Source organism: Phacochoerus africanus, chromosome 2 (genome assembly GCF_016906955.1).
Source record: "Phacochoerus africanus isolate WHEZ1 chromosome 2, ROS_Pafr_v1, whole genome shotgun sequence".
In the NCBI taxonomy this organism is placed as follows: Eukaryota; Metazoa; Chordata; class Mammalia; order Artiodactyla; family Suidae; genus Phacochoerus; species Phacochoerus africanus.
Window position 1 is genome coordinate 147,337,186 of NC_062545.1, and position 22,728 is coordinate 147,359,913.

The following is a 22,728-nucleotide window of genomic DNA, read 5'->3' on the forward strand; positions in this document are numbered from 1 at the left end:
TTTAAACAAAGGAATATAGAAAAGTTCTTCCCCTTTTTTCTGGCTTCCTGACATCTGGCTTTCCTCTATTGTTTTCAAAAACTGCCAGTATCCTGAGTTACACACAGATTATTTACTCCAACTTACCCTGTGAAGCGTCACCGTGTGTTGTTCCCATATAGCTGTTTCCTCCATTGCTGTGTTCTGATAAAGGAAAAGAAAAACATAATTATCTTTTAGGAAAATGTCTTTAATAAAGTGGATGAGAACATCCAGCAAACAATTCAGCACACCAAAATACCAAAATTCATACTTTTAATGTTAGGGACTCTGAAAAGGGCTTAATAATTATGAAAGGTTTTTTGCTTTTGTTGTAAGAGACCGGAAACTACACACAGGAACTTCCTTTGTTTTTAACTTAATTTGGACAGACGCCACTCTATATTCATTCCATGCCAGCTAAAATCGGTATTCAAGCTAATTCTACAACTTTATACTTAACATCAGATAGAAAAAAATAAAAGTTAGAATACTACCTTTAAAATATCTAAGGATACATAACCATTTAAAAGCATTCCTTATGCTGCACAAAGAAAGGAAATGTCAAATACCTCTGAACTCAGTAATTCTAAACATACATGTTAACAGGAAAATGATAAGACCATCTGATAGGCTTGGTCAATGGTTGCTTCAGTATCAGTTAAAACACTATTGCTCCACCTAGTTTCAGTTTTACTACAGAATTATCTTCTCAAGTTTTGTTTATAACCCTGCGGGCAGGGGGGAGGGGCTAGTCTCCTATACAAACTGTGCACACATGCCCACGCCACAAACAAAAGAAACAAACAAACAAATAAACAACTCTAATCCCCACTCCCTAAGAATCGCCTTAAAATAAAAGTGGTAGGAACTCCAAGAGAGGTGCTGCTCAAACATCAATGTAGTTCAGGATCTTCTGCCAATAACTTCTTACTAAAGAGGGAAATAAATCACTACCCAAGGGATGAACACTAAAGAATTCGAAGTTTCTAAGAATTTGCTGTTAAAGGCTTAAAGTAATTCAAATTATTTTAATGTTACTTATTTAATGTTAATTCTCTGGAACATATCTATATTTACAATTTTTTAAAGGTATTTTTTCAGAGTTAGCAAAAGGTCAGGTGGAAGGAGCCGGCACTGAGCATGATGCCACCAGAACATTACTCGTTACCTATCAATGTCTGTTCCACAAGTGAGATCTGTTTTCCACAGCTGTCATTAGCATCATCAAAACATATCTGCCAAGGGGCCATGGGCCTATTTCTCCTTTCCCACACTAACCTCCATCAAACATTACTGCCACATTAGAAAATGAATCCCTATAAAGAAAGCCTGCTTCCCTAAATTCAAAGCAACTGGATTAACCTTCCTGCCAGATGAATGAGAAGGAGAGAAAGATCCCTCTGTTCACTCCCATAGATAAAAACTGTCAACCAGTGTTTTGTTTCAATCTTTCAGTCAAGTGCAGCAAAATCTCCTTTTAATGAGACCTCTGCTGGGAACAAAGCTGTTTTGTTTTTTTAATAAAAATTGACCAGAATTTATGTACTTAAAAAAATTTCTCCATCAATGTGACACAGTGATGATATGAGTAATTCTGCTAAATAACAAGAGTTCTACTAAAATATACATGATAAAAATATCTGCAATTGCCAGTTTGTCCAATCTTAGCTGACTTATTAAAACTGAGAACTGCTTGCACAGCTTTAAGCTCATCTTGCCTTGATCCACTTCTTTCACCAGCAGCACTGCTTCACTGCCCTTTTAATTCTTTTCCTGAGTGCAAAATGAGTGATCTGGTAACTGGAGTACATCGATAAAATACTCTTCAGGGTGAAAATTTATCATCCTCTGTACGGTTTTAATGGTCATGCAGTTTTCCATTTAGTAAAAGAATATTAATTAAATTAGAAAATTCATTTAATGTGAAGGGAGGAAAAAGAGATTATAAGACAGCTTGTATATTGTTATCCTAATTTTGTTTATAAACATGAATAGGAAAAGAAAGGCTAAAGGGATATACAAAATGTTAACACTCATCACTTTCAAAGTGAAGGGATTATGGGTGATATTTTTTCATTACAGATTCTTTTGCTTTCCTTTTCCATTCCCAATCAGCATAAAACTGCCAAAATATTTTAAGCCACATTCGCCGAATCCCATTTGAAACTATGAAATATCTATTTTTAACTTTGCTTTTAGGAAAAATAATATTTAAGGAGATTATTTTATGTTTTACTGTTAATTGTAAAAAAGTATTCTGCTAGTAAGAGCTATACATTAAGATCTTAATGTAAAAGCCTCTAGAAGAATACAGTAAGACAAATTTAGATTGCTGTTTTATAAGGGAAAAAATACTAACACAACAATTGTCTCAGAATTCCAGTCAAAATAATGTTTCTTCAGAAAAGTACACATCTCAACCAACTCAATGGCTTACCCAAAATGGGTACTATAATAGCTCACTTATCTGTTTAAGCCAAACATAGCCTTAATAGCTTGATTTATCAGAAGGGAAACCAATGTATAGGAAAGAAGGAAATAGAGAACGAAATATCAAAAAGACTAGTTAGTTAGGCTCTCGACTAGCACACTAAACCAATTTAATCCATACTCTAAATAAGATGTTATGCCTTGTTGATCTTTATCATTTAAACACACACACACACACACACACACACACACACACACACAGAAAAACTATTCCTAGTTTACACCACGGACCATACCATCTCTTTCCACTTTCAGGACTCTGGTTTCCTTCAGCGGCAAAAGCAACGAAATTCTACTCATGGGTATTTGTATAACTAGGCAGACTTTATGAGGAGTTCTGAAGGAACGGAGGGATGAATAAGGGGATAAACACATAGATCTGTGGTAATACAAACAGAGTAAAACATAATGGGAGAATCTTAGGTAATGGAATTTTAAATACTCACTGTAAAATTCTTCCAAATTTCAGCTTTGCTTTGAAAGTGATCATAAAATGTTGAGGGGGGAGGGATTCTTACAGTAAATCACTCAGAAATTAACTGAAGACTAAAATTTATATAAAACATTGTTAGTACTACTAAATTTGATACTTTAGGAAAATGAGGAAAAGGATTTCCTTTGAAAGAATATCTAAGAAATAAGTGGTCTCTCGGGTGGAGAAAAAGAAATAGGGCAGGGAGTTATGGAATCTTAAATTTTCACTATGAGCACTTTTGCAGTATTTTATTAAGTTCATCTATTATTTACTCCTATAAATAATTTTTAAAACATGATCCTTCTTGTAAAATTGCTTGTCATTTTTCTCATTGGAAAAAAAAGCAGAATGTATAACTGTGTAACTTGCACAAGGATTTTCTGATAAATGATGGTTTCATTTCCAAAACATTTAGGCTTGTGGGGAGACCTCAAGTAAAAAGTGTCACTCCTCTAAGAATGATTCCAACACAATCATTCCCTGTAACTTTGAAAGATGCTATTAAACAGAAAATGAACTAAGCCAGAAATAGTAAGAACAGAGCCCATCTGCTGTCAACTAGGTAAATAACCTTAGCTTTCCTCATAAAATTATGGAACGGAATGAAAATTAGGGAACGAAAAGAAATCACCTCAAGTATAAAGTTCCATCCAGCTCCAAAAATTCTAACAGACCATAATTCCAATGATACTCCAATTGTAATTCCAACTCCAAACAGGCTGCAAATTCAATAATTAATGAAGCATTAAAGGCATCAAGAGGGGCTACTGAATTCTGAGTTCTACACACATTTCTAAGTTAGCATCAACTGACCAGAATCACAATTTCTGAAGAAGCAAAAAGCTGCATTTCAGAATGTGCCAAGAGTTTGTTTGGTTTCTTTGTTCTAAGCTCCAGCTGGCAAAGACACTTACTCAGATCACCAATTCTGAAGGGCTTCCTGCCAAATCTTCAGATCCTAATTCTAAACAGCTTCACTGTCCTTTAGGAGTGATTACAGACAAAATGGGGGAAAAAACCAGGAAGACACAGGAACTAACAAGACAGGATAAACCTATAACTGACAAGACAGGATAAACCTATAACTGACAAGACAGGATGAAAATATAAGCCAGGGTTCTCCAAATGAAAAAAAACCTTAACGCCCTAACACTATCTAGATATACGACCAGTTAAAATTTACCATCCTTCTGGCTGTGATTTTAAAGACAATCCACTCAACTATTCAATCCAAACCTTTATGCTAAGTGCTGTGGAGATCAAAAGTAGATCCTTCTTCCTCCTTAAGGGCTCAAAGAAAAGGCTTATAACACTAGATAAATAGTGTACATCCTGTGCCTCAAGGATGGAGAGGACTTTGCTTGCTATGAAGATGACAGATTGAGTCCCCGAAAAACATTTGAGTTGCTTGAAGGATGACCAAGAAAAAAAGTGGGGAAAGATGTTTCCAGAGAAGAAACAGCATGTCAGCATGGTTGTTGTTGCTACACATAAAGCCAGCTTTAATGTGGTTGCTCCATACAGTCTGTGGGACAGGAAAGGGTAAAAAAGAGGTGGCAGAAGGGCCTGGCAGTACAATACTAAGGACTCTAAAATCAAGGGGAAGACACTAAGGAATTTCAGGCCATCATAAGATATCAGAGCTCATTCTGATGGCTGTGATGTGGATGATGGATTGGAGGCAGGGAGACCACTTAGAAAGTTAAAGGAATAGGGAGGAAGGAGTTAAAGATGGCTGATAGAGGTTTCCAAGTTGGGCAGTTGAGTGGAAAAGCTGGAAGAGAAGAAAAGATCACAAATTCAATTTTAATCATCATTAATTTAAGGTGCCTGTGGAAATACTAAAGCAGAGATACAGGCAGCAAGCAAGTAGGTATTCAAGTCTGAATATCAAGACTAAGATCTAGTGTAATAAGGACTTAGGAGTAACGAACAGTAGTACTGAACCCTCTCCAGTTACCAAAGGACTAAGATGCCCGTGTGGACTACAAATACTTTAACGGGAAAAAAGGAAGAACCTGAGGAACCTGGGAAGGAACACTCAGTGAGAAACTAATACAAAATATCATTACCCAGAAAATATGCCGAAACAAGATATAAAAATGGAAGACATCATAAAATTTTCCTATTTTTTAAAATTGTTGGACCGTACATATATATATCAAATATAGATGCAAAATAGTTTATCCAGAAAATCTTTTTTTTTTTTTTTTGTCTTTTTAAGGGCTGCACCCACAGCATATGGAAGTTCCTGGGCTAGGGGTCAAATTGGAGCTGCAGCTCCACAGCCACAGCAGTGTGGGATCCAAGCCACGTCTGCAATCTACACCACAGCTCACGGCAACACCGGATCCTTAACCCACTGAGTGAGGCCAGGGATCGAACCTACATCCTCACGGATCCTAGTTGGGTTTGTTAACCGCTGAGCCACAAAGGGAATTTCCTTTTTTTTGGTCTTTTTAGGGCTGCACCCACAGCATATGGAGGTTCCTACTCTAGGGGTCTAATCAGAGCTATAGCTACGGCCTACACCACAGCCACAGCAACATGGGAATCCGAGCCGTGTCTGCGATCTGCACCACAGCTCATGGCAACAACGGATCCTTAACCCACTGAGCGAAGCCAGGGATCAAACCCACATCCACATGGATGCTAGTTGGGTTCATTAACTGCTAAGCCATGATGGGAACTCCTCCAGTACTATCTCTTAAGTAGGCTGAACACTTTCTTGATAATTTATGGTCCCCCATGAGGAAAATCAAGCAGTAAAGAGATACAACACTCCAGTGGCTCTTTCCATATTCCTTCTGTAAACAGAGCTGCTACAAAGAATTGTTTCTGAATCCTCCTGCCCGCCAAAGTGTTTTTGTTTTTTAGCTCTCCATCCAAAAGAGAAAGCGAGATCACCTACTGAGATAAGGCTGAGCCAGGAACTTAAGAGGTACAACCCAAGTTTTAGTGAATAAAACAGATGACCCCTGCCCCTCTCTGACCTTTCAGTTAGCATTTAATTTCAAATGTGATCAATGCTATCTATGCAAATAAAGCACAAACAGAGGAACTAAGTGTAGGTGCTAAAAGGTGAGAGAGGAGTTCCCTTCAGGTGGCCTCAGCAGTACTTCAGGCTGAGAAAAGTAAACTACAGCCAAGAGATTCAAAGAGGACAGGGTAGGAGTTCCTGATCATGGTTCAGTGCAAATGAATCTGACTAGTCTCCATAAGGACTTGGGTACGATCCTGACGTCACTCAGTGGGTTAAGGATCCGGCATTGCTGTGAGCTATGGTGTAGGTGGCAGACCCAGCTCGGATCTGGCCTTGCAGTGACTGTGGTGTAGGCTGGAGGCTACAGCTCTGATTTGACCCCTAGCCTGGGAACCTCCATATGCTGTGGGTGTGGCCCTAAAATAGACACATACATACATACATACATACATAAATGGTGGGAGAAAATATACATTTGGATTGATCTGAAGGACTGTCATGTAAACTCTCAAAACCGACATGTCTAAGTGATAGCAAAAAAGGTAAACCTAAAGTCAATTTAAGAGAGGACTCAAAGACACTCAGGGACTCAACAAACTTCATGAATGCAAGATAAGAATTCACTAAGGTTAAGAACTAAAAATAATGATCCAAAGTAACAGTGCAGCAACTGTGGGATGACAGCCCCAACACAAAGTGAATAAACTGAGCATTGAAAACCCCATTATTCTCAACATCAGTTAAATTTCCAAATATTTTATTGTGCCCATTCCTTGGCTGACAATTTAGGGGGCAGATGATGAGATGGGTATGATTAGAAAATACTAAGAGGCAGAAGAGGGAGTTCCCGTTGTGGCTCAGCGGTTAACAAATCCGACTAAGAATGATGAGGTTGCGGGTTCCATCCCTGGCCTTGCTCAGTGGGTTAAGGATTCGGCGTTGCCGTGAGCTGTGGTGTAGATCGCAGACACACCTTGGATCCCAAGTTGACACCTAGCCTGGGAACCTCCATATGCTGTGGGAGCAGCCCTAGAAAAGGCAAAAAGACAAAAAAACAAAAAACAAGACAAACAAACAAAAAGAGGCAGAAGAGGAGTTCCCGTTGTGGCGCAGTGGTTAACGAATCCGACTAGGAACCATGAGGTTGCGGGTTCGGTCCCTGCCCTTGCTCAGTGGGTTAAGGATCTGGTGTTGCCGTGAGCTGTGGTGTGGGTTGCAGACGTGGCCTCAGATCCCGTGGCCCTGGTGTAGGCTGGTGGCTACAGCTCTGATTCAACCCCTAGCCTGGGAACCTCCATATGCCGAGGGAGTGGCTCAAGAAAAGGCAAAAAGACAAAAAAAAAAGTAGGCCTAGAATTTTTTTGGTTGATCAAATCTAGAAGTTTGCTTAAAATGGAGGTTCACAGATAAATCACTGCATTTGCTGCTGTCCTAAAATCAAAGTAAAAGAATATCAGCTTAAATAAGGTACCATGACATGCACATTAATCCTTGATACAGGGATAACTACACTCTTTAAAACTCTTGAGTGCTTTCCAGTTATCAAAAATAAAACTATTTTTAGGTTGACATTTTCTAATGGCTGAACATGGATAAAAGACTTCAAATTTTTTCCAGGTATAAAGGGGAAAGGAAATGAGACAGCATACAGCATACGCACAGTGTTATTTCTCACTGTATCTTTTTGTGTAGCTCTCAATCCTAGAACAGCAGTAATTTTTCATGATATATTATCCTCCACATATACAAAGCATAAATAAATGAATAAACCATTTAAACTGTCAAAGGTGGGGGAAGGGATCCAAAATGGAACACAGACAATAACAAATCAACCTAACTATATCACAAATTATCATGACCACACTAAAGAAGGCAGGGATGAAAGAACCTAAGTAACTGTGCACACAGTTATCACAACTGACTGACAGGAGGCCAGACGAAAAGATCTGCATAGAAATTACGCAGCCTTTCTCCACAGGGAACAGGTAAAAAAAATTTAAACTGTTCTGGGTATATAAAACAAGTGAACAAAGAAATAAATACACTGTAGATAATGAGAGCTAGACTTCTATTGTTGGAGGAAAAAACTGTAAGAAAAGGAGGGAGACTAAAAGGAACTCCAAGAGATCAGAATCTAAACTATCAGTATAAACTCAAAGTTTTGTTTGTTTGTTTTGGCTGTACTCACAGCCTGTGAAACTTCCTAGGCCAGGGATCAAACCTGCAACACAGCAGTGACCTGAGCCGCTGTAGTAACGCCAGATCCTAAACCACTAGGGCACGAAGAAACATCTAAACCCATGATTTTATTTTATTTTTTTGTCTTTTTAGGGCTGCACTTGCAGCATATGGAGGTTCCCAGGTTAGGTGTCAAATCAGAGCTATAGTCGCTGGCCTGGGCCACAGCCAAGCAACGCCAGATCCGAGCCACATCTGCAACCTATACCTCAGCTTACAGCAATGCCGGATTCTTAACCCACTGAGTGAGGCCAGGGATAGAACCTGTGTCCTCATGAATACTAGTCAGATTCGTTTCCCCTGAGCCAAGATGGGAACCCCAACCCATGACTTTAAATACATACAGAGATAGATAAAGTCTTATAGATATGCATATGCCTATTTCCTAGCTCTGTCTGCTGAGAGCCTAGAAGAAAAAACTAACAGCAATGAGCATATAGCAAGAAGATGTTAATTTGCAAATACTAATCTTTAATGAAACAAACCAAGATTTCTCAGAGAAGGGGCTGAATGCAGGTCTGGGTCAGGAAAAATACAGGATGAACTTGGAATACCATGTGGCACTAGAAATTAAGAGAATGCTCAAAAATGCATAGGGTTTGTCAATAGAACAGATGAACCAACTTGAAGGAGCTCCAACAGGCCAAAGCTAGAATAACCTGAGCAACAAAATAATGATAATATTAGCTTTTAACCCACAGAATAATCAATGAGTCTATACTGATATAATCAAATAAAATAATGGGAAAGAGACAGCTCTTCATTAGAGTGGAATTTCAATTAACAAATGTGGAAGGAAAAAGGCAAACAGAACTACCCTCAGGCAAATGCCACAAATTAATGCAGATAAAGATCCACCCACAGATGCTAAAATTATCAGGTGAAGATCCACGGATCAACATGATTAGTACAGCCTCAAATTATCTCCTCCCGGAGTTCCTGTCGCGGCACAGCGGAAATGAATCCGACTAGGAACCATAAGGTTGCAGGTTTGAAACCCAGCCTTGATCAGCAGGTTAAGGATCCGGCATTGCTGTGAGCTGTGGTGTAGGTTGCAGACACGGCTCGGATCTGGCTTTGCTGTGCCTGTGGTGCAAGGCTGGCAGCTGTAGCTCCGATTTGACCCCTAGCCTGGGAACCTCAATATTTTGGGAGTGCGGCCCTAAAAAGACACACACACACACACAAAAAAAAAATATATATATATATATCTCCTCCAAAATATTTATGAATTACAAAAATATGCTAACTTTACAGTGGAGAGATGCCATCTTAACCAAGGTAAAAATTACCAATAATAAGACTGATCAACATCATAAACCCCTTGATGTGATGAACAACACAATTTTTATAGTATTCTTTTTTTTTTTTCCTGTCTTTTCGCCATTTCTAGAGCCGTTCCAAGGCATATGGTGGTTCCTAGGCTAGGGGTCGAATCAGAGCTATAACCGCCGGCCTACACCACAGCCACAGCAACACCAGATCTGAGCCATGTCTGCAACCTACACCACAGCTCATGGCAATGCCGGATCCTTAACCCACTGAGCAAGGCCAGGGATAGAACCTGCAACCTCATGGTTCCCAGTCAGATTCGTTAACCACTGAGCCACAACAGGAACTCCAGTTTCTACATTATTCTTGTCAAAGTGCACCATCCCACTCCAATGATGAAAAAAACATCAGACAAACCAAATTGAAGGGCATTCTACAAAATAATCAATTCTCTTCAAAAGTGCAAAGGTTATATAAGACAGAGGGAAATGGAGAATCTGTTACAGATTTAAAGACCACCCCCCCAAAAAAAGTAGCAAGGCAGAATCCTGGAAAAGAAAAAGAATGAACTAGCAACATTCAAATGTGGTCTGTAATTTAGTTCTTATTGGATCAATGTTAATTTCCTGTCCTTGAAAATTGTTCTATAGTTACAGTTATGTAAAACTTAAGGGGTGCAGAATGAAGGATATAGAACTCAACATTTTTACAACTTTTCTCTAACGTTACTTCAAAATTAAAAAGGTTTGTCCATAAACAAAATGAAAAGACAACCTACGGACTGGAAAAAAGTATTTATAAATGACGCAACCCGCAAGTGCTTAATTTCTAAAATATATAAACAGTTCATATACCTCAATACCGAAAACCAAACAACCCAATCAAAAAAGGGGCAGAGAACTTAAAAAGACATTTCTCCAAAGAAGACATACAGATGGCCAATAGGCACAGAAAAAGCTGCTCAATATCACTAATTATTAGAGAAATGCAAATCAAACCTACAATAAGGTATCGCCTCACCAGTCAGAATGTCCATCATCAAAAACCCTACAAATAACAAATGCTAGAGGAGTTCCCATTGTGGCTCAGTGGTTAACAAATCTGACTACGAACCACGAGGTTGCAGGTTCAATCCCCGGCCTCGCTCAGTGGGTTAAGGATCCGGCGTTGCCATGAGCTGTGGTGTAGGTTGCAGACACAGTTCGGATCTGGTGTTGCTGCGGCTCTGGCGTAGGCCGGCGGCTACAGCTTGGATTAGAACCCTAGCCTGGCAACCTCCATATGCCACAGGTGTGGCCCTAGAAAAAGATAAACAAATGCTGGAGAGGGTGTGATGAAAAGGGAACCCTCCTCCACTGTTAGTGGGAATGTAAACTGTTGCAGCTACTATGGAAAACAGTATGGAGATTCCTTAAAGAAACTAAAAAGAAAAATGGGGAAAAGAAAGTCTATTCAGAAAGCATTGCTGGGAAACCTGGACAGCTGCATGCAAAGCAATGAAACTAGAACACACCCTCACACCATGCACAAAAATAAACTCCAAATGGCTGAAAGACTTAAATATACGACAGGACACCATCAAACTCCTAGAAGAAAACATAGGCAAAACACTCTCTGACATCAACATCATGAATATTTTCTCAGGTCAGTCTCCCAAAGCAGTCGAAATTAGAGCAAAAATAAACCCATGGGACCTCATCAAACTGAAAAGCTTTTGCACAGCAAAGGAAACCAAAAAGAAAACAAAAAGAAAACTTACAGAATGGGAGAAAATAGTTTCAAATGATGCAACCGACAAGGGCTTAATCTCTAGAATATATAAGCAAATTATACAACTCAACAGCAAAAAAGCCAATCAATCAATGGAAAAATGGGCAAAAGACCTGAATAGACTGTTCTCCAAGGAAGATACACAGATGAAAAAATGCTCAACATCGCTGATTATAAGAGAAATGCAAATCAAAACTACCATGAGATACCACCTCACACCAGTCAGAATGGCCATCATTAATAAGTCCACTAATAACAAGTGCTGGAGGGGCTGTGGAGAAAAGGGAACCCTCCTGCACTGTTGGTGGGAATGTAAACTGGTACAGCCACTATGGAGAACAGTTTGGAGATACCTTAGAAATCTATCCATAGAACTTCCATGTGACCCCACAATTCCACTCTTGGGCATTTATCTGGACAAAACCCTACTTAAAAGAGACACATGCACCTGCATGTTCACTGCAGCACTATTCACAATAGCCAGGACATGGAAACAAGACAAATGTCCATCAACAGATGATCGGATTAGGAAGATGTGGTATATATACACAATGGAATACTACTCAGCCATAAAAAAGAATGACATAATGCCATTTTTGGCAACATGGATGGAACTAGAGAATCTCATACTGAGTGAAATGAGTCAGAAAGACAAAGACAAATATCATATGATATCACTTATAACTGGAATCTAATATCCAGCACAAATGAACATCTCCACAGAAAAGAAAATCGTGGACTTGGAGAATAGACTTGTGGCTGCCCGACAGGAGAGGGAGGGAGTGGGAGGGATCAGGAGCTTGGGGTTATCAGACACAACTTAGAATAGATTTACAAGGAGATCCTGCTGAGTAGCATTGAGAATTATGTTTAGATACTCATATTGCAACAGAACAAAGGGTGGGGGAAAAATGTATACATGTAAGAATAACTTGATCGTCATGCTGTACAGCGGGAAAAATAAATAAATAAATAAAAAGAAAGAAACTAAAAAGAGAATTACCACATGATTCAGCAATCCCACCCCTGGGCATATATCCAGAAAAGATGAAAACTCTAACTGGAAAAGATACATGCACCCCCAAGTTCACAGCAGCACCATTTACAACAGGCAAGACATGGAAGCAACCTAAATATCCATCATCTTTATCCAAATGAATGGATAATGAAGATGTAGTATATATACACACCAGAATATTACTCAGCCACTAAAAATGAAATAATGCCATTTGCAGTAACTTGGATGGACCTAGAGATTATCATACTAAGTGAACTAAGTCAGATAGAGAAAGACAAATATCACATGATACCACTTATATGTGGAATCTAAAATAAACACAAATAGAGTTCCTGCTGTGGTGCAGCAGGTTAAAGATCCGTCATTGTCTCTGCAGCAGCATGGGTTTGATCCCTGGCCCAGTGCAGTGGGTTAAGGATCTGGTGTTGCACAGCTGTGGCACAGGTCACAATTGCAGCTCAGATTCAAGACCTGGCCCAGGAACTTCCATATGCCACAGGTACAACAAAAACAAACAAACAAAAACATGATATAAATCAAACATATCTACAAAACCAGACTCATAGACATAGAGAACAGACTTGGAGTTGTCAAGGGATAGTGGGAAGAGGAAGGAATAAATTAAGAGTTTGCAATTAGCAGACACAAACTCCTATATATAAAATAGATAAACAAGTATTTGCTGTACAGTATAGGGAGCTATAGTCAGTATCTTATAATAACCCATAATGGAAAAGAATTTGAAGCTGTACACTTGAAAATAACACAACATTGTAAATAAACCATAGTTAAATTAAAAAAAAATATTCACAAAGCCAAAAAAAAAAAAAAGCGGGCGCCATCTTGAGCACATCTGCTTTGAGCAGCAGAACATCTAAGAAGTCATATTCTGAACTGTCATACATGAGCAAATTCACCAAATTCTTATCAAAATCAAGCATAGTCTTTCTTTGGCTGTTAAAGTGAGGAATATAATTAACCTACTAAAGGAACTTGAATGGGTACTTAACACATCTGTTCTTGGAGATTCTTAGGTTACTCCTCCTTCTCATTAAACCATTATTTGATTTTCAAAAAAAAAAAATTAACTTTAAACAAATATTTTCAATTCCTAAATGTTAAAACCTATGAAAAACCATGATACTTCTCTAACAAAGCACTCAATGAAAAACAGAGCATTATACACTCAACAGATCTCATTTCTTTTAAATCAGCCTCCTCACGTCACCTTAATCATAAAGCTATTTTAGGCAAATCACAAACTATCTAAGGTAAAGGTGCCAAGCTTGTATTTCAGTTGCTAAGCCTCACTCAGGCACAGCTTATCAGGGAGCTCCCTTCTGGTCCTTGATGCTGCAAATCTTACTACTAAGGTGGCAGCAGTAAGAAGGGAGTAAATACACCAGTTTAATGCAAGCCATGTGGGTGATAAAATTCATGACTTTTCCCATATACAACAAAGAAGCAGTATCATTTATTTCCGGGTAAAACTAGGCTTTTCAAGTAATCTGCCTATATCCATCGAACAAACCTAGTATTCATATCCAAAATACACCAAGAATTCCTATCAATAATGACAGAGCATCTAAAAGAAAAGATGGGCTAAGGGCTTGAGGAAGCACTCTGAACAAGAGGATATCAAGATGGCCAGTACAGGAATTCCTGTTGTGACTCAGAGGTAACAAACATGACTAGTATCCATAAGAACATGAGTTAAGGATCCGTTACTGCTGTGAGCTTCAGTGTAGGTTGCAAATGAGGCTTGGATCCCACATTGCTGTGGCTGTGGCTGGCAGCTGTAGCTCTGAATCGGCTCCTAGCCTCAGAACTTCCAAATTCCACGAGCAGCCCTAAAAAAAGAAAAAAAAAAAAGGCCAGTACACATACACATGTAGGAAAGTGAATTAACCAACAGGATAACACAAATTAAAACCACAATTAAAAGTTACTACATAATCACATGATAAGCTAAAAGAAAATGAGTGCTAATGAACACTCTAACCAAAACTCACCATTAGTGGGAGTGTAAATTGGTATCACTGCTTTGGAAAGCTGGCAACAATGAGCATGTTCTATGATCAATCAACAGAAACGAGTACTTACATTCACAAGAACTTATGCATAAGTTTTTTCACAAAAGCACTATTTAGCTATCAAGCCAAAGCCAGAAATGATCTAGATGCCCAATGGAAAACAATACAACATTCACTCTATGGAATATTATACAACCACAAAATGAAATGAATCAAGTATTAACTACCCAAACCAATATGGATGAACACTGCTCAATATTGAACAAAAGAAACCAGGCATAACATGTTTTCATTTAAGTTTAATAACAGGTAAAACTGAAAAACAAATAAACAAAAACACTGCAAAAGAAAAACTCATCATGGGGAACTACCAAGTTATGGCCTTTTTTTTTTAAATTGAGACATACTAGAAGGGCCTCTATAATTAAAAGTGTGTTATTGGTGCACGAGCAGACAAATAGACCAGAGGGATAAAATGGAAAATCCAAAAACAGACCTTCAAATAAATGGAAAATTAGTGTATGATAAAAATAACACCCCAAATCACTGAAGATGCACTTTTGAAATAAATGCTGCTAGAGCAACTGGGCCCACATCTGGATTAGATTAAATCTACATCTCACCATGTACACATTAATTAGGGATCTAAATGCAAAAATAAATAAATAAATAAATAAAACCATACAAGTACTGGAAGAAAACTCGAGTGAATTCCTCCTTAATGTTGGTGAAGGGAAAGCCTTTCTAACCATAACCCAAATTTTAAGGGAAATAAACTTAAATACATGAAAAATTTAAAATGTCTGCCTGACCAAAAAAGAAAAACAAAAACAAATCTCCATAAAGAGTCTGAAGAAAACCACAAGATACACCATGAAAGCCAATATCCTTAACACATAAATAAATCAAAAATTGCAGAAGAAAAAGGACAAAGAAATCCAATAGAAAAATGGGAAAAAGACACCTAACAAAATGGATGTTACAATTTGAATAAAAAATGTTCAAACTCAGTCATAATTAAGGAAATGAAAATTAAAATAACACCAAAATGCCATTTCTCACCTATCAAAAGAACAAAAATTTAAAAAACACTACAAAGCAGTCTACTGGCAAGATTATGAGGCTTCATTCAATTGCACACATTTTATGGGGGTATAACTCAGTGGTAGAGTATTTGACTGCCAAATGCACACATTTTCAGTGGAAATGCAAATTCATTCTGCCTTTCTGAAGGTAAATTTGGCAAAACCTAACAAAACTAAACGTATACTTAACCTTTTCACCCAGACACTCCACTTCAAGGAAATCTGTCCTTAAGATAAACCTCTAACAATGTGACTATACATGTACCAGTTATTTGTGGTAGCCAGGTTTGTAACTGTGATATTGGCAACACGCTGAATGACCACACATGGGAGAGTACATAAATTACAGCACATCTACACAATGGGGTATTATGCAACTATAAAAAAGGAAGATCTCTATGAACTGATATGGAGCAATTTCAAGGACATACCTTTGAAAGAATAAAGCAAAATGAAAAATATCAATGATGGAGTTCCCATTGTGGCTCAGTGCTAAAGAAGTCTACTAGCAACCATGAGGATATGGGTTTGATCCTCCAACTCAGTAGGTTGAGGATCTGGCACTGCTATGGCTATGGCATAGGCCCGCAGCTGCAGCTTTGATGTGACCCCCTAGCCTGGTAACTTACATATGCCACAGGTGTGGCCCTAAAAAAAAAAAAGAAAAATCAATGGTATTCCATTCTTCATGTAGGAAATACAAGATTATACCCCCCCCCAAAAAAAAGTTTCCATTGTGGCACAGCAGAAACGAATCCGTCTAGTAACAATGAGGGTGTAGGTTCAATCCCTGGCCTCATTCAGTGGGTTAAGGATCCGGCATTGCTGTGAGCTATGGTGTAAGTCGCAGACTCAGCTTGGATACTGCATTGCTGTGGCTGTGGTATAGGCCAACAGCTATAGCTCCAATTTGACCCCTAGCCTAGGAAACTCCATATGCTGTGGGTGCGGCCATAAAAAAAAAAAAAAAAAGATTATACACATGTATCTGCTCACTTGTGCAAAAGAAAAACAGAAATGATAAACCGGAAACTAAAGAAACTGATTACTTACATTGTAAGTGGGAAAGAGGTAGAAGGAAGAAGAAAATGGATTTAGGGTAGTAGGAGTAAGGAAGGAATGACATTTCTGAGCATATTTTTTTTGTAGCTTTAAGCTACAGTAATGTTTCATAAAGCCCAAAATAACAAATAAATAATTAAAATCAACTAGGATAAGGTAGTGGTCTCAATGATAGGAACAAAAATGGAATGCAAACAATAAATTACGAATCAACCTATTATTACAAAGGAATAACACAACTGCAGAGGATGGAGAAGAAAAACACTCAACGAAGTTAACAGTGGAAAACAATATTGTGACTGGATACTGTAATGTTAAAGACAAAAATAACTATACACAAACATTGTACTCTAGTTAAGTCAATCTGTTTCGCACAAGGGCAGGATGGGTTAACAATCTGCTAACCACAGGCACATCAGGATTAAACAAATCACTGAATATATTACATACAATGAGCTGATTTCTCACTGTCAGAGAAAGAAATCAAAAGAAAGGAGGAAAGCTAGAATGAAGTATGTTGGATAAGAATCACAGTGGCCATATAAAGCCATGGTTTTTAGTATAAGTACAGACAACAGGATATAAAAGGAAGAAGGGGCAGCTCTTCCTTACAGAGGAATGTGGAAGAAACAAGAGAAATACAAAATCACTATAATGGAAAAAACACAGAGGTAATAACTGCTGCAGGAAGGGTCAATGAGTATCACCAGTGGGCACGTTTGAAGAGAATCTCAAAGTATCTTGCCCAAGATATTTATCAATTGCAAAGGAAAAAAACAGTACCTCATCAAATTTTAAGGTTATCATACTAGAAATAAGACATAAATATCACATACCTTCTCCTAATCTGATGAAAAACATCAATCTAATCATGAGCAACCCAAATGGAAACATTCTAAAAAAAATAACTGACCAATGCTCACTGAAAGTGCCAAAGTCATAAAATACAGGGAAAGCCTGAGGAACTGGAGGAACTGTCACAGTTATAATGATAGTATTTTGGATATATGCATAAAATAAAACATTACAATTAATTTTCTGTTAACTTTTAACTTTTGACACAGTTAACAAAATTTTTAAATTATGTACGTGACCCACATTATATTTGTATTACAACTGTTCTAGCTCTAACTACCAGTTTACAGGAAATACAGACGGCAAGAAACACTGTACTACCACAGGAAAGCAAGCACCAAAATCCAGACTAAGAAATTCTACAAACAATTCTATTCCTCACCAATACAACTGCAACGTGGGCAGGGAGACAGAGACAGATAGGGGTATCTTACAGTCTCTGAGGACTTAGAAGGCAAACCAATGGGAGGACTTTATTTGGATCCTGATTTTTTTTTTTTTTTTTTGTCTTCTTGCTATTTCTTGGGCCGCTCCTGCGGCATATGGAGATTCCCAGGCTAGGGGTCTAATCGGAGCCGTAGCCACCAGCCTACACCAGAGCCACAGCAATGCGGGATCCGTGCCGCATCTGCAACCTGCACCACAGCTCACGGCAACGCCGGATCGTTAACCCGATGAGCAAGGGCAGGGACCGAACCCGCAACCTCATGGTTCTTAGTCGGATTCGTTAACCACTGCGCCACGACAGGAACTCCTGGATCCTGATGTTTTAAAAATACATTGAACATATATGTCTTAAATTGATACTTAGGACAGAAACACTACACTGACCAAATGTTGGATTTTCAATTTAGAATTTATTTTTAATATGTGCTAATGGTAATATAGTTTTATATATATTTATTTTTTTAATCCAGCTCTTATCTTTTAGAGATAAATAAATATTAGCAGATGAAAAGTCATGTCTGGTATGTGCTTCAAAATAATGGGGGAGGAGTTTCCATCATGGCTCAGTGGTTAACAAATCTGACTAGGAACCATGAGGTTGCGGGTTTCATCCCTGGCCTTGGTCAGTGGGTTAAGGATCCGGCGTTGCTGTGAGCTGTCGTGTAGGTCGCAAACATGGCTCAGATTCTGAGTTGCTGTGGCTGTGGCATAGGCCGGCAGCTGTGGCTCCGATTTGATCCCTAGCCTGGGAACCTCCATAGGCTACAGGAGCGGCCCTAGAAAAGACAAAAAAAAATAATGTGGGAGGGAGTTCCTATTGTGGCTCAGCAGTAACCAACCTGACTACTATCCACAAGGATGCAGATTCAATCCCTGGCCTCACTCAGTGGGTTAAGGATCTGGCATTGCCATGAGCTGTGGTATAGGTTGCAGATGCAGTTCGGATACAAGTGTTGCCAAAATGCAGGCTGGCTGCTACAGCTCTAATCTGACCCCTAGCTTGGGAACTTTCATTTGCCGCAGGTGTGGCCTTAAAAAATAATAATCATAATAATAACAATGGTGGAGAGAAAAATACCAGTAGAAGTGGAGATGGAACAAGACTGGCCATAAGTTGATGACTGTACCTTGTGATGCTAAGGTGGGGATTCATTACACCCCCATTTGCTTTTGTACAGGCTTGAAATTTTCCCCTTAAAAAACAGGAAGATAACTGAGAAATCTAGAAATTAGTGAATCTAGGAAAGACCCAAACCAAGAATTCTGCTACCAAGATACCAGGCCATCAAGCATAGCTTCCACAGGCTGGCTATGCTGGCAGTGGCTGCCTTTCATTTCAGAAAAGAAAAATGCAGCAGGTCCTGAAGATGTCCTTTCTGGGAGTTTCTGGGCTGAATTTAACCAGGTCTATTACCAGTAAGTGAATACCAGAGTGAAAACAAAGCCTCTAGTCTAGGAGGGGCCCCAGATACTAATCAAATAACCTACAGACAAGTACAAGTTTTTTTAATAGGGAAATAAAGGGATTGTGCAGGGAACTTAAAGCAGAGTTCTGAACTCTTCTGGGATCAGGACAAGGTTCTTGAGGAAAAGCATCGGGATGGGGTTCTTTGGGGAAGAGGGGCTGCAGCTGCAGCAGAGTTCCTGTCTCACCACTGGCTGCTCTGGCCAAGGAACAAGCTGGTCAGGAAGCCCTGCCACATGTGCAACAAGATGCCCCGTGTGTAGCCTGAGGTGGCAATTCACTGAATTACATACAATCACCTTAACCAGCCTCAGGCTGATTTGATCAGATGCCCAAAAGGAAAGCATCTCAAAGTGAAAGGACTGGTTTGGACACATACTAAGACTCTGAGAAGAGCTACAAGGAAAAATCTTTGTGGTGAAGGTTCTAAGGCTTGGGATGGTTTTCCAAAGCAGCTCCACAGCGACTCACTGGCACAGTCCTTCTGAGACTGTTAAGCAGATTACTCCCATCAGTGCTGAGCCAGGAGTCAGAGTTGAGGTCACCATTGCAGATGCTTACATCAACCTTTTAAATAAATTGATGATCAGCTGTTTAAAAAAAAAAGAACTGGCACAGATGCTAGGTGAATGATGGATGGAGGTGGGGAACTTTCCAGGTAGAGAAAACAGCACATGCAAGAGCCCTGAGTAGAAAAACCCTTTTCACATTCATTCAAACAATAGTTGAGAGTTTATTATATGCTGGACCTTGTGTTAAGCTCTGTGATAACAATACACCAAGGTGACCTTTGTATTCAAGGAGCTTACAGTCTAATGGGAGAACAGGATGATCAAAAAGTTTCATAACACACACACAAAAAGGGAGTTCCCGTCATGGAACAGTGGTTAAAGAATCTGACTAGGAACCATGAGGTTTCGGGTTCGATCCCTGGCCTCGCTCTGTGGGTTAAGGATCTGGCATTGCCGTGAGCCATGGTATTAGGTCGCAGACAAGGCTCAGATCCCAAGTTGCTGTAGCTCTGGAGTAGGCCAGAGGCTACAGCCGTAGCCTGGGAACCTCCGTATGTCGCGGGTGCTGCCCTAGAAAAGACAAAAAGACAAAAAAAAAATCACAACTTAATCGCTTCTCAGCCTTTGGCTAAGATCAAGTGTAAAAAAAATCTCACAACTGAATATACTATCACAGGCTTGAATAAATGCTGCAAAGGAAAGAAAGAATACCATGAGAGGAACTCAAAGAGGAGCCTGGCAGAAAGTTCAGTACCTGCTAGGAGCTAAAGAGGACAGCACAGGTTGAGAACGGAGATCAAGGCAGGGAAAGATGCAAGGTGAGGCTAGCTAGGGGGTATGCAGGGGCCAAATAATCCTGTAGGAGCATAATGATCTTATTACGGATTTAGGTCTTTTACTTTTAAAGGCCATATAAGAAGTCCAGGAATTTTGGGATGAGCATGCATACTGGAGCACAAGGAGGAGGTACTAATCAAACTTTGATTTTGAGAAAATCATTTTAGAAAGACAAACTATAAGAGAGGACTATGATGCTACTTAGGAAGCTATTACAGAAATACAAAGAGAAGGCAATAACATGTGTATGTATGTATATATTTTATGTGTTGGAGGTGAGGGGTGTAAATAGTAGAAGTACAGATGGAATAAGTGGAAAGATATGAAGCAGTCAGGAGGTAAAAGCTGAACAGAATTTTCTAACCAATCATCTACCACACTAGATGGGTAGCCCAAAGTGAACAGGATGCAACAGATGAAATTAAGGACTTGAATTTCCTAATTCATCAGACTAAAGACTACATCTCTTTCTTGATGCTATCATAATAAAATTTTCAGAAGTTATCTCAGGAGCTCAAGGACTTTATCTGAAACCACAGCTCACCTTGCTGGTCTGGGACTCAACCAACCTTTGTCGAGTTATCAAATAAATAAAATACATAAATTAAGAAAATTAGTACATACACACAGAAACACCATAATTCCTCTACACCTCTCCCTTGACATTAAGATTGGCTTCACTTAAAATGTTTTTAAGAGATACACGTAACATGATAGCTCACTCTGTTCTGGGTACCGTGCTAAGCATATAACCATTTTTACATGGGTACTGTTATCATCACCTGCATTTTATTTTTTTTATGTTTTTGCTTTTTAGGGCTACACCTGTGGCATATGAAGGTTCCCAGGCTAGGGGCTGAACTGGAGCTACAGCTGCTGGCCTACGCCATAGCTCACCGCAACACTGGATCCCTGACCCACTGAGCGAGGCCTGGGACTGAACCCACATCCTCATGGATACTAGTTGGATTCATTTCCATTGCACCACAAGGGGAACTCCATCACCTGCATTTTAGAGATGAGAAAATATTAACTAGTAGATTCAAGATTCAGATTCCAGAGCTTAAACTCAGATAGTAAAGTGGCAAAGACTTAGGGTTATTCAATGATAACATCTCTCTAGCCTGCTGACAGACAGGTCTCTCTCCTGAAACTGCCTATTCCCTGTGCCACTGAACTCAGACCACCTTCAAATTAAGAATTGCTATTCATGTTGGAGTTCTCATTTGCAGCTCAGAGGGTTACAAACCTGACTAGTATCCATGAGGATGTGGGTTTGACCCCTGGCCTTACTCAGTGGGTTAATAAGGATCTGGCATTGCCGCCAGCTGTAGACCGCCAGCTGTAGACCAAAGATGAGGCATGCAGATCCCATGTGGCAGTGGCTGTGGTGTAGGCCAGCAGCTGCAGTTCCAACTCAACCCCTAGCCTGGGAACAAGTGTGGCCCTAACCCCCCCCCCCAAAAAAAAATTTCTATTCATCTGAAGACCATTAAGAAACATTAAGAAAAGCACCAGATTGGATAATATATCTATAATATACATAAACAAATAGCCTGTATCAAAAAAAAGCAGCAACAAATTATTAAGAAAATAATATCAAAAAGACAGAAAGCCAAAATTAAAGTGTCTGATAATGTGAAGTACTAGCAAAAATGCAAAGCAACAGAAACTATCCTTCACTGCTGATGAAGAGTGTAAGCTGGTATAATCTCTTTGGAGAAGTCACTAAAATTGAAGACCCACTAAACGAACCAGCAGCAATTCCATCCCTAAATACATCTTCTCTAAGATGTAAATTCTCTAAATACATGTCACCAGGAGACAAGTACAAATTGTCATGGAAGCATTATCCTTAAGAGCCCAAATCGGTAAATAACCCAAGTACCCATCAAAAGTAGAATATACAAGCTGTAGTATATATTCATACAACAGGAGACTAAACAGCAAGAAGATGAATGAATTCATAAAGCAACAACACATGAATCTTAAAAACATAAAGTCATAATAGTAACTGTCTTGGGGAAAGAATGGTGTTAGAGGGAAAATCATAACATATGGACCTTATGGTCAGGGGCTGACTTGGATAGTTAGCAGAATAATGTCATTAGGTAGTGGCAGGAGGAAGCTTCTAGGAACTGGCAATAGTCTACTCCTTGACCTGG

General features: G+C 39.2%; 1 protein-coding gene across 5 annotated transcripts in view; it reads right to left on the reverse strand.

Moving 5' to 3' along the window:
• Positions 1 to 22,728, reverse strand: part of TJP1 (tight junction protein 1) — a 129,511-nt gene that overhangs the window by 98,068 nt on the left and 8,715 nt on the right. For all 5 annotated transcript variants that reach the window (XM_047766890.1, XM_047766889.1, XM_047766888.1 and 2 more), the window contains exon 2: positions 127 to 183. In XM_047766890.1, coding sequence (XP_047622846.1) covers positions 127 to 183 — 57 coding nt within the window. The remainder of the gene's footprint in view (positions 1 to 126; positions 184 to 22,728) is intronic.